This window comes from Humulus lupulus, chromosome 7 (genome assembly GCF_963169125.1).
Source record: "Humulus lupulus chromosome 7, drHumLupu1.1, whole genome shotgun sequence".
NCBI lineage: Eukaryota > Viridiplantae > Streptophyta > Magnoliopsida > Rosales > Cannabaceae > Humulus > Humulus lupulus.
Window position 1 is genome coordinate 49,939,777 of NC_084799.1, and position 16,731 is coordinate 49,956,507.

At 33.8% G+C, this 16,731-nt stretch overlaps 1 protein-coding gene across 1 annotated transcript; it reads left to right on the forward strand.

The window, feature by feature from the left end:
- Positions 1–3,979: 3,979 nt before the first annotated feature.
- LOC133792267 (clathrin heavy chain 1-like) lies at positions 3,980–16,731 on the forward strand. The gene is made up of 30 exons (XM_062230176.1): positions 3,980–4,197; positions 4,463–4,667; positions 5,326–5,414; positions 5,538–5,616; positions 5,737–5,864; positions 6,772–6,870; positions 6,966–7,074; positions 7,265–7,344; positions 7,433–7,660; positions 7,759–7,824; positions 8,188–8,304; positions 8,608–8,805; positions 9,200–9,316; positions 9,453–9,512; positions 9,629–9,715; positions 9,943–10,026; positions 10,134–10,268; positions 10,356–10,418; positions 10,493–10,597; positions 10,678–10,790; positions 10,902–11,154; positions 11,554–11,690; positions 11,771–12,049; positions 12,136–13,138; positions 13,911–14,396; positions 14,487–14,657; positions 14,737–14,922; positions 15,624–15,746; positions 15,847–15,957; positions 16,115–16,731. The coding sequence occupies exons 1-30, from the start codon at positions 4,153–4,155 to the stop codon at positions 16,262–16,264; spliced, it is 5,106 nt and encodes a 1,701-aa protein (XP_062086160.1). The 5' UTR covers positions 3,980–4,152; the 3' UTR covers positions 16,265–16,731.

Here is a 16,731-nt window from a genome sequence, read left to right on the forward strand (position 1 = left end):
TAGACATAGTCATGCAACACATTTATCCAAATAATCATATAAGCATGCTTTTTCACATAATCATGCATTTTTACCATCAATTCATATAACTTCCAGTTGTGCCCTCCCGGCACACTAATCAAGGCCCTTAAGCCTTATTAGTAATTTTGGGTCGTTACAAGGTCGCTCTACCTTCAACACATGACTCGAAGTAAGAAACGTTGGCATTGCACGTAGAGCAGGCATTGACCCTATTGTATCGAGAAACAGTTATAACTGTATAACATTGAAATGAGCTAGGAATGTGTATCCTTATTGCATACTTTGTTTGTTGTACTTATTAGTAACTGATTTGATAATGAGCATGCGGTTATTTCCGTATTTGATTGTGAGTATGCGGTTATTACCATAAGCTTAGTGACGAGAGACACACTTTTCTCAGTGAGTATGCGGTTATTACTGTAAGCTTAGTGTTGGGAGACACACTTTACTAGACATCGACCATACATATGGTGCTTGATGATGCAAATTACTTGGTATAGTTAGTATTGAATGTCTATATGATTATTGAATATATGTGGCTATGACTTATGAGTTATGCAAACTGTTATTTATATGGCTGACATATATATGATATGATTTATTAATCTTATGAATTATTATATATATATGAGTGTACTCTTAATGGTAACTACCCATGGATTGTTACTTTAATATTAACCATTGGATTAAAATCAATGGTCCATATTTATAGTTGTTAATTAATATTTCTAAAAATAACTTTTGATTATTTCAAATTTTTGAATGGTTACCTGATGAAAAACGTGTATTTATTATGAAAATATAATAGTGTAAACTTTTCATTTTTTGAATACACGTCAATTTCTAAATATAGCTGGTGTCTCTCATTGGTTGGAAACAACATTAATTATGACAAAAAAATAATTAAATTCGAAATTAATGTAGAAAAAAAAGATTTACCTGAACCTTTATGAAAATTTTAATCACACTTTTGAGTCCAAATGACTCGCTTAACAAGTTAAGCACTATTTTAAACACACAGTGTAACAGTCCTGGATTAGTAGAGCGTTACAAACGATGCGTTATGTCCTAGAATATTGGACACCCTAAGGTGCCTTATAGCGTCCATAAGACACATTTATTCGAAAAGTTAAATTTGAAGAATTAGATAGAATAATATTCATTAAGTTGAGGTTTGTCCAAACTTGGAAATGAGACAATTTTTTTGTAGAATTTGGGTCACTCTTTATTTATAAACATGGGCAATCGAACTACTTAAATATCAAGAATAAGATTCTTTTTTTTTTTATCAATTAAAACCTTATCCTTGTTAATTCTTATTATAATTCAAAGGGGAAATAGCAGAAAAAGTACCTAATTTTTTAAAATCTTCTGAATTAATACTCAGTTTTTTTATTTTTGTGGAAAAAGTACCCAATATCCACTTCCGTTGGTATCCATCGGTACCCAGCCCATTAAGTTCGTTAAAAGCCGACCCTGGACCCACGTGTCAACTCCTTATTGGCCCATTTAAAAATATATTTTTTTTAAATTAAAATTAATTTTTATAATCAGTTTTTAGAAAAATATTATTAAAAAAATTAATTTAAAATCGTAACAAATTATTAAAAAATGATTTAATCAATAAAAAAAATTTAATTTATTTTTATAATAAGTTTTTAGAAAAAAAATTATTTAATCAATAAAAAAATTAAAATTTATAATTTAATTTTTTTAAAAACTGATTATAAAAATAAATTTTAATTTTTTATTGATTAAATACTTTTTTTCTATTTTAAATGCATTTTTTAATAATATTTTTCTAAAAACTTATTACATAAATAAATTTTAATTTTTTTTATTAATTAAATAATTTTTTAGATTTTAAATTTATTTTCTCTAATAATATTTTTCTAAAAACTGATTATAAAAATAAATTTTAATTTCTTTTACTGATTAAATTATTTTTTAATAATTTTTTTCTATTTTAATAAAATATTTTTAAATGGGCTAAAATAGAGGTGACACGTGGGTCAATGGTCAATTTTTAATGGACTTAATGGGTTGAGTACTGACGTATACCAATGAAAGTGAATATTGTGTACTTTTCCCACAAAAAAAATAATAATATTAATTCAGAAGATTTTTTTAAAATATTAGGTATTTTTGCTACTATTTTTCCTAATTCAAATTATAATAAATTACAAATAAATCTAAAAAATCAATTTAACATTAAACCTCATAAATTAGGAAGATTTGGTTCCTATTTTTGTGCATATAACTATCTTAAATAAAAATATCAATTTGTCATCTATGTGCTTATGAATCTTCAATCAAAGCAAATAAACATTTTAACTAGTGTTATACTTCACTTTTTCTTAAAATTGCACTTCTTCAATGACTGTATGTAGGGCTGAGCATAAAATCTGAAAAACCGAAAAAACCATGTACACCGACCTACCGAACACCGAAAAAACCAAAACCGTTTAAACCAAAAACCGAAAAAACCGCCGACGGTGCAAACCGCCACTGTTCGGTCGGTTTTGAAATTTTGGGTGAACCGATCAATAAAACCGAAACCAACCGAACATAATAAAATAATAATATAATATTATATAATTATTAATTATTAAAATTTTTAAAATTTGTACTTTTAATTATGTTTCAAACTTAAAAATTTGTAAATGTATTTATGTTCTATATATTTATGTTTTAAAAATGCACAAAAATGAATTCCAACAATCCAAAAATTTTAATTTTTTAACTAAAACTTTAAAAAAAAAAAAACAATAATCAATTCGGTTTGGTCGGTTTAACCGACCAAACCGTGGTCCAAAACGGTCGGTTTTTTTAAACTGGTTTGGTTCGGTCGGTTTTTGGATTGCACCAATCCGGACCGAAAACCGAATTCTGGATTTTTTGTTGTAAAAAAACCGCCCAAACCGACCGATGCTCACCCCTAAATGTATGTTCCCCTCATAATCAAGTCTTGATAATTTGATATGTAAAGGGGTATGTGAGTGTAATTTTCCCAACATATTTTCTTTACTTAGAGTACTCCCAATGGATGCTCTACTCCATCATTTAAAATAATTCCAAAAAACACATATTTTTCTATTTTACCTCTAAGTTTTACATTATACCATACATCAGATTCTTTATATATTTCTCTACATCATTTAAATATTATATCTGTAAACATATTTTATTAATTAAAGTAAAATAAAATAATTGAAAAAGAAAAAAGAAATAATAAATATATATATACTAAATGGAAGAGAAAAAACTTATAAAGAAAAATAATAATATTAAAATATTATATAAAAGATATGTCAATGTTATGTAAATGTAGATATGGATTAATTGAAGTTTGTGCATAGCTATTATAAATATATGTATAAAGAAGCTGATGGAATGTGGTTTTGTGAGTTTTAGCTAAATATTATAGAAAAAATGTATTACAAAATACATCACCAAAACATATTTTTTTATAATTTATCTCAAAATTTTATATTATACCATATATCAACTTCTCTATTTTTTCTTTACATTATTTAAATATTATATATATTTTTAAATATTTTATTTATTTTAAGAAATAAAATAATTAAATATAATAGTATCACACTCATATATATATATATAAAAGTTTATAAAAAAATAATAAAATATTTATAGTCTGATAGAATAGTATTTTACTACCTACAAAAAAATACTATAAAATAATATAACTTTACACCACCTAATAAAAAGACTATTTAACCATTTTTTCGATAAAGAATTATACGTTTACCTCATCCACGGTTGCTCTTAATAACTTAACCTAACTTTACCCAAAACATCTGACCATGCAGTACTAGATTGTACATTTCCAATTCTATTGAATTGACCCACATTTTTCTTGACGACTTTGACGTACAACCCTCACAGCGGTTGAGTTCACAAAGTGCTGTTTTTTTTTTCTTTATTTTTTAAAAAAAAAATTGTGAAGAAAGACGATTCACCTTCATCACTCACGTTTGCTTCTCTTCTACTGCTAGATCTGCAGGCCATTTCTATCTTTCTCTCTCTCTAGAACCAAGATTTTGGTTCTACTACTTTCTTCTTCTTCTTCAATCGCATTTTCTTCGCTGAAACTCCGATCTAGGCACCATGGCGGCTGCAAATGCCCCCATCACAATGAAGGAGACCCTAACGGTGCGTGCTTCTTCTGCTGTCATTTCAATTTCAAATTTTAGTTTTTCTTGTTCAATTTCAAGCTAATTTGTTCTCAGTTTTTAGTAATTACTCGATTTTGAATCGCATTATGCCTTCGGATGTACCCAGATCCTTTCGGTGGATTATCATTTTGCGATGTTTTGAAGCTAACCCATTTTGTGAATTTTGCTATTTTTGTGTGATCTTAAACCCTCATTATGAGTGTTCGAGTTTGTGCTTATGTAGTTTCTTTCTTTCTTTGCAGTTACCCAGTATTGGGATAAGTTCCCAATTCATTACGTTCACGAATGTGACTATGGAATCCGACAAGTTTATTTGTGTGCGAGAGACTGCACCTCAGAATAGTGTGGTTATTGTCGACATGAATATGCCTATGCAGCCTTTAAGACGTCCCATTACCGCCGATTCTGCATTGATGAACCCCAACTCTAGAATTCTTGCTCTTAAAGGTATCACTTTAATTTTCTAGTTGAGTTCCATTCTTGTCTGTGATGTTGTGGTGGTTTGTTACTGCATTGTATGTGTCATGGCTTGTGGATGTTTCTACCTTAAAATTTGCGGCTGATGAAAGTACCGGTATATGCATAGCTGTATAACATTATATATATTAACATTGCATTATCTTAGACCAGCTTACACATAATTTTTGCTCCTCTGTTGCAAAATATTTGTATAACAATTTGTATATGTGATTTTGCTTTATTATTAATTCGTCGTCACCCTTTGTTGCAAAAGATTTATTAGGGGATTTTAAACGAAAGAAAGGTTGGCCTTTATGGACCCATCAGTTGCCTGTACTAGCATTGTTGGCATCATCATCTTCAAGATGGTCATTTCTTTACTTCATGAACTGTTATTTAGCTGATATTATGTAAATATATATACACATACATATTATGGATATGTGTGTATTCCTTGTTTAGACTATTGACGAGGTTTATGGTATGGTCTTAGTGCAAATGAGAAATTGTAATTTCATCATTATTCTTCTATGAGACGTAACTTGAAGTGTAACTGCAATCTAGATTATTAACATTTCCTTGTTGTAAGATTATTTTGTTCTTATGGTTGTCATCTGACTAATCAACGACAATGTTTTGTTTGTAGCTTTAACTCCGGGAACTACTCAGGATCATTTACAAATATTCAATATTGAAGCAAAAGCAAAGATAAAATCACATCAGATGCCCGAACAGGTGATTTCTTTCTTGCAGGGCATTCAAATAATTTAATACAATGGTTTGAACTCAGTATGAATGTAAGTAATATGATGTTTTGTTTCATTAAATAGTACTTGCCATTGTATTTTGTTATTCTAGGTTGTCTTTTGGAAGTGGATCACTCCGAAGATGTTGGGCCTGGTTACACAGACCTCAGTTTATCACTGGTCAATTGAAGGTAAGACATTTATCATATTTTCTTGACATTAGAATTATTCTGGTGCTTGGTTGTTCTTTCCAACCAGCTGATTATGCTTAAGTGATTTCCCCCGCTAATATTCTGAGTAATTTATTTTAGGCGAGTCTGAGCCTGTGAAGATGTTTGAGCGGACAGCTAATCTAGCAAGTAATCAAATAATCAACTACCGTTGTGATCCTACTGAAAAGTGGTTGGTCTTGATTGGTATTGCTCAAGGTTCACCTGAGGTTAGTGGTTATTATTCATTGTTATAATTTTTTTAGTTATTCTTTATTGATATCCTTATTTTCGCCTTCTACCCTACTGGTAAATTGTCAGGGACCAGGGTTTCTAGGTTAGAAATTGCGAACTCTGCAAGTTTTTCAAGCTGGCTCACTGAATTTTGACATCCCATGATTGCTTTAATGTTGATATATGCAAGAGAAATGTTTACGCAGAACCAGCATTTTGTGATATATTTTTAGACAAGATGTTGTATTTCTAATTTATGTGTTTTAAACCAATACATAGATTTGTGGGTGTTTACTTTCTTTGACTCAACACGTAGGTAGTGTTTTGAGGCGAGTGAAAACTGCCTTTAGGATTAGGCCTCATCTATTGAGGCACGCACATGCACCTAGTAATAATGGAACAAACGCCTTTAAATGAAAAGATCTTTCCTTACTCTATTTTTCTCTTGGTGTGTGATGTGCAAGGATGGTAGTAAAACACTGGATCATTTATTTCTACATTGTTGAGTGGCCAGAAATTTATGGCATAACTAGTTGAATTTGCTTGGGTGTTTCTTGAATTGAAAGATGTGAGGTGTTAATGATTCAGAAGACGGTTGGTTTTGGCAAGTCTAAATTGGCATCTGTGGTGATAGCAACTTTATGGGTCATTTGTTTTGAAATAAACAATTGTATTTTTGAAGGAAAAGAGTTGGATGTGATTTCTATGAGAAAATTTTAAGTTTCTAGCTTCTCTTTGGGTTTTGGTGGCAAAGTAATTTAGGGATTCTGCTCTCTTTTTTACTCCTGGCTGGAAAAACACTTCATTTAGCTATGCTTAGTCTCTTTTTAACTTCTTCTGATTTAGTTTGTACTTTTACTTTTCTTGAGGATACCTTATCTTTTATCCAAATTTTTGCTGCAGAGGCCACAGCTAGTGAAAGGAAATATGCAGCTTTTCTCTGTGGATCAGCAACGTAGCCAAGCTCTTGAAGCACATGCTGCATCATTTGCCACATTTAAAGTGTTAATCTGTCTTTCCTTTATTTTTATTTTTTTGCAGTGGTTTGAACTTTTTTCTTTGTTATGTACTTAATAAAAAAAATTTGTTACATTAAGGTTGCAGGAAATGAAAATCCTTCAATTCTTATTTGTTTCGCATCGAAAAGCTTCAATGCTGGACAAGTTACATCAAAGTTGCATATTATTGAACTCGGTGCCCAGCCAGGTTAGCTGAACTTTTAGTGACCAACCATTTAAAACTTATGCACAATAGCAAACCTGTGCAAAAATGACACTCATTCCTATCAATAGTTGTTTGTTGTCTGGTATTCAGAATTGGGCTTATTTTCCTTCATTGAGTTTCAAGCTATCAGTTGACTGTTCTCGGGTACTGATTTTCTGGATATTGTTTTCAGGAAAACCATCATTTACTAAGAAGCAAGCAGATCTATTTTTTCCTCCTGACTTTGCTGATGACTTTCCTGTGTCAATGCAGGTATTGTAAAAGTGTCGTATATTTATTTATTTAAACCCAAACATTTTCTGCCCTGGTTAATCTTCTTTTCTTTTTCTGGTGGGGGTAGATATCACAAAAGTACGGTTTGATATATGTGATCACGAAGCTAGGTCTTCTATTTGTGTATGACCTAGAGACAGCAACAGCAGTTTATAGAAACAGAATCAGTCCAGATCCCATCTTTCTGACTGCAGAAGCTTCATCAGTTGGGGGTTTTTATGCTGTTAATAGGCGAGGCCAGGTGCTGCTTGCCACTGTCAATGAGCAAACAATTGTATCTTTTGTCAGTAGTCAGGTATGCTTGCTTTTTAATTTTTCAGTATGTGTGTGTGTGTTTACTGGAGCAAAAATTATTGTATTTGAAATTGAAATGTTACTTGGTGATTTTCGCAGTTAAACAATTTGGAACTTGCTGTTAATCTTGCCAAAAGAGGAAACCTTCCTGGCGCAGAAGACCTGGTATGTAAAGTGTGTAGTTAATTTAGATTGAAGCAATCCAGTCTCTAAGACTTGTGAGTATGTAAATCAACTAAGTTAAATTTATCTGACGGCATCAAGCAATGTGATATCTAACCAATACATCGTTGAAATGATTTACAAAGTTTACATTTGAATGTTACTGTGATGTTTCATAGGTGAAAACTTATTGTTACCCAGCCTCATGTCCCTATATCATCTAAACTGCTCCAAGACTTTTCAGTGGCACAATCTGTATTCTTGCACATCATTGTGTGATCAGCATCACTGTAATTGATGCTTTTTCTTCGCTTGGTAATTCTTAATCACATGCTGAAAACTTGATCATCTGGCTGTCATGCTCAGGTTGTCCAGCGTTTCCAAGAATTGTTTGCTCAGACAAAGTACAAGGAGGCTGCAGAACTTGCGGCAGAATCTCCAAAGGGCATACTTCGTACTCCAGACACAGTTGCTAAATTTCAGGTGTGACTTTTGGATTTCCTGCTGGTTCCTTTTTATCTTTTTACTCAGTCATGGTCATGCTTATTATTGTGATTGTGATATCCATGTGCATTTATATAAGATCATGTTACTTCGGACATAGTTGCTAAATTTCAGGTGTAACTTTTGGATTTCCTGTTGGCTCTTGTTTATCTTTTTACTCAATCACGGCCATGCTTCTTATTGCAATTGTCATATACATGACCACCTAACATGGTTCATTTATCCAAGTCATGTTATGCTTTTTTGGAGATTTTAATCTGCTTATGTTGTTCACAATTGCAGAGCGTCCCTGTCCAAACTGGGCAAACACCACCATTACTACAATACTTTGGAACTTTGTTAACTAAAGGAAAACTAAATGCTTTCGAATCCTTGGAGCTATCTCGCCTAGTTGTAAATCAAAACAAGAAAAATCTTTTGGAGAACTGGTTGGCTGAGGACAAGCTTGAATGTAGTGAAGAGCTTGGAGATCTTGTCAAGGTCTGAAATGAATTATATAACTATTACATATAAGATCTTTCAACGCTTATTACACCATGTTATATTTTTGAGGCTATTATAACTTCAACAAGCCTATGTAGACCAGGTATCTATTAGTGTGGATTTAAACACATTTCAGGGGTTGGTGATAGAGAAAAATCAGTTATATAGAGAATGAGTTGTGCTATTTGAAATTGCCCTTGGTCACAGATGATTTGATATGTTCTATGTCTAAATGGATAAGAGCTACGAGGTTCTGAATCCTTAAAAGCGAATTAGGTTCCCAGTGATGCATAAAATCCCCAATTTTGAAACTAGCATAGTCAACTCAATTATGTTTTGATTATTACAATTTTCTCTTTTCTTTCTAATATGAAGTATTCTTAAAATGCAGACAGTGGACAATGACCTTGCTCTAAAGATATACATTAAAGCCAGGGCGACTCCGAAAGTTGTTGCAGCATTTGCAGAGAGAAGGGAGTTTGACAAGATTTTAATATACTCAAAGCAGGTTACTTACGTCTTCTTCTTCTTCTTTTTCTGTCCCCCAATTTTTTTAGTGACCAGAGCTACTTTTGTCTCTTTTGTCATAATTATTTGAACATTCTTGGTTATTACTAATCATAGTCAACTCGTTTTCAACTCAGGTTGGGTACACACCTGATTATTTGTTTCTTCTGCAAACAATTTTGCGAACAGATCCGCAGGTATTTGCTTTTGTGTACAATAGAAGTTTGGGAGTAGGTCTTGTGTTTTTGTCTAAGTGGTATCAAATTTGGACTCCTCTAGCCTATAAATATATTATGATCTATCACAATTTCAGGGAGCGGTTAATTTTGCACTGATGATGTCTCAAATGGAGGGTGGCTGCCCAGTTGATTACAACACAATTACAGATCTGTTTCTCCAGGTTTGATTTGAGTATATACTTGTGCATTTTAAGTGTTAGATTCAATAGCTTTACATTATGTGGTAATTCTGAGTTATCCAAGTCTATAGACATTCAAGCTTTTATGCAATTCTTCTTTATCTTGCTTTCCCATTTTGGGAATTTAAATTTGTGAATGCATTATAGTTTTAAGCTAAAGAATTTATTTTTGGGATTAATTTTATTGTGTATCTTCCACTATTTCTCAGCGAAATTTGATTCGTGAGGCAACTGCCTTTTTGTTGGATGTGCTGAAGCCCAATTTACCTGAACATGCACACCTTCAAACAAAGGTTCATTGAGATTCTTTTCAGTGTTTTTAGCAACATTCTTATGTAAAATTTTAATTCACATTTGCTTCCATATGTTAACATATCAGCTTCTATTTTACTTTGTTTAGGTTTTGGAAATTAATCTTGTGACGTTCCCAAATGTTGCTGATGCTATTTTGGCAAATGGAATGTTCACTCATTATGACCGTCCACGTATTGCACAACTCTGTGAAAAAGCTGGTTTGTATCTGCGTGCCCTACAGGTATGAGAGCTTGTTACATATAAGTTGAAAATTTTCTATCAAGGATGTTTAATTATCTTCTGACTAAAATGCCTGTCCATGCTGCAGCATTATACAGAATTACCTGATATCAAGCGTATTATTGTGAATACACATGCAATTGATCCACAGGTTGGTATTGAAATGTTTATTTAGCTTTGATCAATGTCTATACAGTATGTTATCTAACTTTCAGGTTTATTTAGGCTCTTGTTGAGTTCTTTGGAACTCTTTCCAAAGAATGGGCTCTTGAGTGCATGAAGGATCTTCTGGTAGTAAATCTTAGAGGCAATCTTCAGATTATTGTCCAGGTGAAAGCCATACTTCCTTTGACCTGTTTTGATTTTGCACAGTTTATCGAAGTGAGTCTTACTGTAATAGTTTGATGCAGACTGCAAAAGAATATGCAGAGCAATTGGGTGTAGATGCATGCATAAAATTATTCGAGCAATTCAAATCCTACGAAGGATTGTACTTTTTCTTGGGCTCGTATTTGAGTTCCAGGTACTCCAATGTTTTTCTCCTCTCGTACTCAAATAAATTTGGTTAAACTACTTGCACCTTTCTTGTTAATTCCTTTTTTTAAAAGATTTTTTTTTTATTTCTTTCTGATAGTGAGGATCCTGAGATCCACTTCAAGTACATTGAGGCAGCTGCAAAAACTGGACAAATTAAGGAGGTCGAGCGTGTTACACGCGAATCAAACTTTTATGACCCAGAAAAAACAAAGAATTTTCTAATGGAAGCGAAGCTTCCAGATGCACGTCCGCTGATTAATGTCTGCGATCGTTTTGGTTTTGTTCCTGATCTCACCCATTACCTATACACCAGCAACATGCTTAGGTATATTGAAGGTTATGTCCAAAAGGTAATTTTTTTTTTTGTGGGGTTGTTTCAGATTTCTGGTTGATGGTTTATTATATTATAATAAAAGAAAACAAACTGCAGCCCCTACTTTTCTCCCCATCCCTTCTTTCCCCTTTCTGCTGTTAACATAGAGATACAATTGATATCACTTCGGATTTTCATACCTCCTTCAGTTGATGGTTAACTCTTTTTTTTGGAAATTGAGGCCTCTTACCGCCAACTTCCCCTTTCTGGTTTGACATTGTTATATGAAGCTGTTAAATCCAACATAAAATTTATTATTGAGCATTCTTGTTCTTGTTACCCCACCTCCCCATTCTGGTATTTCACTCTTATAGGAAGCTGCTAACACCAACTTGAAATTTGAATATCGAGCATTCTTGTTCTTGTTTCTTAATAGGTCAACCCTGGAAATGCACCTCTAGTTGTAGGACAGCTCTTAGATGATGAATGTCCTGAGGACTTTATTAAAGGCCTTATTTTATCAGTTCGTTCTCTCCTTCCTGTTGAACCTTTGGTGGAGGAATGCGAAAAGAGGTACACCTGTTTTTTTTTTTAATCCTAGGATTTTAATCCGCCTCCTTTTTTCTGATTGGTTATATGCTTTTGGCTAACAGGAATCGTCTTCGCTTGCTCACTCAATTCTTGGAGCATCTTGTGAGTGAGGGAAGCCAAGATGTACATGTTCACAATGCTCTGGGTAAAATCATTATTGACAGCAACAATAACCCAGAACATTTTCTCACAACCAATCCATATTATGATTCTCGTGTTGTTGGTAAATATTGTGAGAAAAGGGATCCCACTCTTGCTGTTGTTGCTTACCGTAGAGGGCAATGTGATGATGAACTTATTAATGTAACCAATAAAAATTCCTTGTTCAAACTTCAAGCCAGGTTTGTGTACTTTTGTTTGCTATTAAGTATTGTACATTTAAGTGTTTTCAATAACCTATTGTTATGCTATTGGCTTTTTATGTTAGATATGTGGTGGAAAGAATGGATGGTGATCTATGGGAGAAAGTTCTTACTCCTGATAATGAGTATAGAAGGCAGCTCATTGATCAAGTTGTATCTACAGCTCTGCCTGAGAGCAAGAGTCCTGAGCAAGTTTCAGCAGCTGTTAAAGCCTTTATGACTGCTGACCTTCCACATGAGTTGATTGAACTTCTTGAAAAGATTGTACTTCAAAACTCTGCTTTTAGTGGGAACTTCAATCTCCAAAATCTGTTAATTCTTACTGCCATTAAGGCTGATCCATCAAGAGTTATGGATTACATCAATAGGCTAGACAACTTCGATGGACCAGCAGTTGGAGAGGTGGCTGTTGAAGCCCAACTATATGAAGAAGCAGTTGCCATCTTCAAGAAGTTCAATTTGAATGTTCAGGCTGTGAATGTCCTATTGGATAACATTCAAAGCATCGAACGAGCTGTAGAGTTTGCATTCCGTGTTGAAGAAGATGCTGTTTGGAGTCAGGTAGCCAAGGCTCAACTGCGAGAGGGTCTAGTGAGTGATGCTATCGAGTCATTCATCCGTGCAGATGATGCAACTCAGTTCTTGGATGTCATACGTGCTGCTGAGGATGAAAATGTGTTCCCTGACTTGGTGCGGTATCTTCTGATGGTTAGACAGAAAACCAAAGAGCCAAAGGTTGATGGCGAACTCATTTATGCATATGCTAAGATTGATCGGTTGGCTGAAATTGAAGAATTTATTCTTATGCCAAATGTTGCTAATCTCCAAAGTGTTGGAGATCGTTTGTATGATGAAGCTTTATACGAAGCAGCTAAAATCATATATGCATTTATCTCTAACTGGGCTAAGCTGGCTGTCACTCTCGTCAAGCTGCAGCAATTTCAAAATGCAGTTGATGCAGCTCGAAAAGCTAACAGTACTAAAACATGGAAGGAGGTTTGTTTTGCATGTGTCGAAGCTGAGGAATTTCGTCTGGCTCAGATCTGTGGTCTCAACATCATCATCCAGGTAATCTTTGTTACTTTGATTTTGTGTCATTTTTTGTTAAGTACATGTTGAATGTAAATTTCAGCACCACTTCTGCTTCTTAAGGTTCTCAAGCCTTGTTAACTAGGTATTAAGGGTCTGTTTAGCATAATTATTTTACTCTTACAGTAGAAAAAGTGAATTTTTATTTTCTTAGTTGTTATTTGTCTACTCTGTTTTGAAAGAGCTTTTTTAAGTTGCAAGATCTTTGAATATATTTAAATTGTACAATTTGAAAGTTCTCATCACGAAAATATGACAAATTTGTTTAGAATAAAAGTTTTACAATGAAAATATTACTTCATAGGACTTAAATAAACTTGTAAAAATGGAAAACTATATATTATAACTACAAGATCTAAATTTCATAAATTATAATTTTAATAGTAAAAAAAATTAAAATAAGAAAGTTCGTACAATATTCAAGAGGATCATAATCCTTTTTTTTCCTTAGATTAGGACAAGGCTAAGATAGGAAATTAATGAAATAGAAAATATTAAAATATCATCGAGATTAAAAACATCCTACTTTTTTAAATAAGAAACTCCTAGGGAAGCAGGTGGATGCATGTTTCTTTGGAATGACTAAAACATTATCCAAAAACTGGAAAGTTATTTTTAGGCTCTCAAAAAGATTTTGAAGTCAGGTCAAACATCCCCTAAAGTATATTGAGTAAAGAGGAATCTTGATGAACTTTCTGTTGTAATTTGTAAGATGCTTCTGTTTTACTTATGATGTGCTTTTAATGTTTAGGTGGATGATTTGGAAGAAGTGAGCGAGTATTACCAGAACAGGGGATGCTTTGATGAGTTAATATCTCTGATGGAGAGTGGACTGGGATTGGAACGTGCACATATGGGCATATTTACTGAGCTAGGAGTTCTATATGCAAGATACCGTCCGGAAAAGCTGATGGAGCACATTAAACTGTTCTCCACCCGACTTAATATTCCCAAGCTTATACGAGCTTGCGATGAACAACAACATTGGAAGGAACTGACTTACTTATATATCCAGTATGATGAATTTGACAATGCTGCAACCACTGTTATGAACCACTCCCCAGAAGCTTGGGACCACATGCAATTCAAAGATGTGATCGTCAAAGTGGCTAGTGTTGAGCTCTACTATAAGGCTGTACACTTCTACTTACAAGAACATCCAGATCTTATTAATGATCTTTTGAATGTGATTGCCCTTCGGGTAGACCATGCCCGAGTAGTGGACATAATGCGAAAGGTATGCCCTTTCCTCTTGTGCCACTTTATTGTGATGTTATAAGAGTGTTCTGTCTATTGTTTATATCATTTCATTTCATTTGGATTTCAGGCTGGTCACCTCCGTCTTGTGAAGCCATACATGGTTGCTGTTCAGAGTAACAATGTTTCTGCTGTAAATGAAGCTTTGAATGAAATATATATAGAGGAGGAGGACTATGATAGATTACGGGGATCAATTGATTTGCATGATAACTTTGACCAGATAGGTCTTGCACAAAAGGTATGGTTCAACTTTCTTTACCTATGGAAAGTTCTGTGATTTGTTGGATTTTACCATTTTTACCTTTTCATCGATGCAGATTGAGAAACATGAGCTTCTTGAGATGAGACGTGTTGCTGCTTATATCTATAAGAAAGCAGGAAGATGGAAGCAGTCTATTGCATTGTCAAAAAAAGACAATCTATACAAAGATGCTATGGAAACCTGCTCACAGTCTGGTGATCGTGAACTTTCAGAGGACTTGCTTGTATATTTCATTGAGCAGGTCTGACTTAACTTTGCCATGCTAAACAATAGAAAAATAATTGAAATAGTGCTTAGTCAGTTGCTTCACCATATTTCTCTTATACTTTTGTTTGGTTGGATGGGGTATCCAAGAGAATGGCTCAAATGGTCAGGCCCGTAGTTTGCTTCCACAAAGTCTAAGTTTAAGTCTCTCTTGGGTACCTACTACATTGCAATTGTTATAGTTTTCTGTTTGTCAAATATTATTTAGTTAGGCGAGTGGTCCAGTTCTTTTTTTATTGTTTATTCTGTGTTATCACTTTTGGCTTTGGCTTGGCACCAGTGTTTTTCTCATCTCTGATTTGTACCTTTGACTATTAAGTTTACTTTTGCTTTTTTAAAAAAAAAAACGATTTCATTAAATATGGTCAAATACAAAGATAAACACACACACGCACACACGTCTTAGGATTTAAAAGCCTTTCATACACGCAAACACGCCCTTTGAATCCTAACCAATTGAGCTACCCTCAATTGGCTGACTGTTAATTAGGCCTTTCCTCTATTTTGTTTGGGGTTGATGGTAGATGTTCATTATCTTTTTTGCTTTGTTATGAATGTCAAATGTGATTGTTTATTTGGTTTTACTGATGAAAGTTTCTTTTTTGTTTTGTTATGAATGTCTGATGTGATTATTTATCTGGCTTCTTCTGATGAAACTCTCATGTATGTTACTTGCAGGGAAAGAAAGAGTGCTTTGCATCATGCCTCTTTGTTTGTTATGATTTGCTCCGGCCTGATGTTGTCCTTGAGCTTGCGTGGCTGAACAATATGATCGATTTCACCTTTCCATATCTCTTGCAGGTTTGTGCCTGCAAAAAAAAAAAGAACTGTTTTCAATTCCTTCTCTGCATGACTTAAACCATTTAATGTGCTGCTCTTGGCTCTCTCCTGTCTTTTCCAGTTTATTCGAGAATATACAAGCAAAGTGGATGAACTTGTGAAGGACAAAATTGAAGCTCAAAATGAGGTGAAAGCTAAAGAGAACGAGGATAAGGAATTGGTTGCTCAACATGTATGACGTTACCCTTGTCATGAAAGCTTTCTTTCTTAATCCCTTAATTCTTCAACATCTATTTTGTTTAGAAGATTTAAATTGTTTCCCCTGTCTAATTTTTTAAAAATGAAACAATTATTGTGTTTTTAAAATTTTTATTTTAAATCTCTTGCAGAACATGTATGCCCAGTTGCTTCCTGCCTTGCCTGCACCACCAGGAATGGGTGGAGGAGGGTTTGCTCAACCCCCGCCACCAATGCCAATGGGAGGGATGGGGATGCCTCCGATGCCTGCTTATGGAATGCCACCAATGGGTTCCTACTGACCTGTGTGCAGGGCTGCTTTAAGATCCCACAGTTGCAAAACATAGCTATTTCACAAATGTTGGGAAGAATAAGGAGCCAGGCTAATTTCTGACTCTTTCATGCCAGTAGGTGCTTTATCTAGGGTTCCGATTATATTTTTCTCTATGGTACTTTGGTTCGTAGAAGCTAGTGTTAACTTTGCTAGTCCATGCTCAGTCGAGTTATTGATGTTGGAGAGGAAAATTATGAATGTGGTTCTGGCAAATCTGCCTTGTGTATAGGTCGGCTTTCATTTTACTAGTTAGCTCATAAAATGCTTCTTGTTATTTTTTGTCTAATTCATAATATAAATATACTTCTGAAAATTTTGTAGTCACCATTTTCCCATGATAGTTAACCTTGGTGAAAGCTTGTATGAAAACATTGGTACATGAGAGTTGGAATGGTTTACTTTCTTGATGAAAAACTTACCGATGATTTGTTTGTC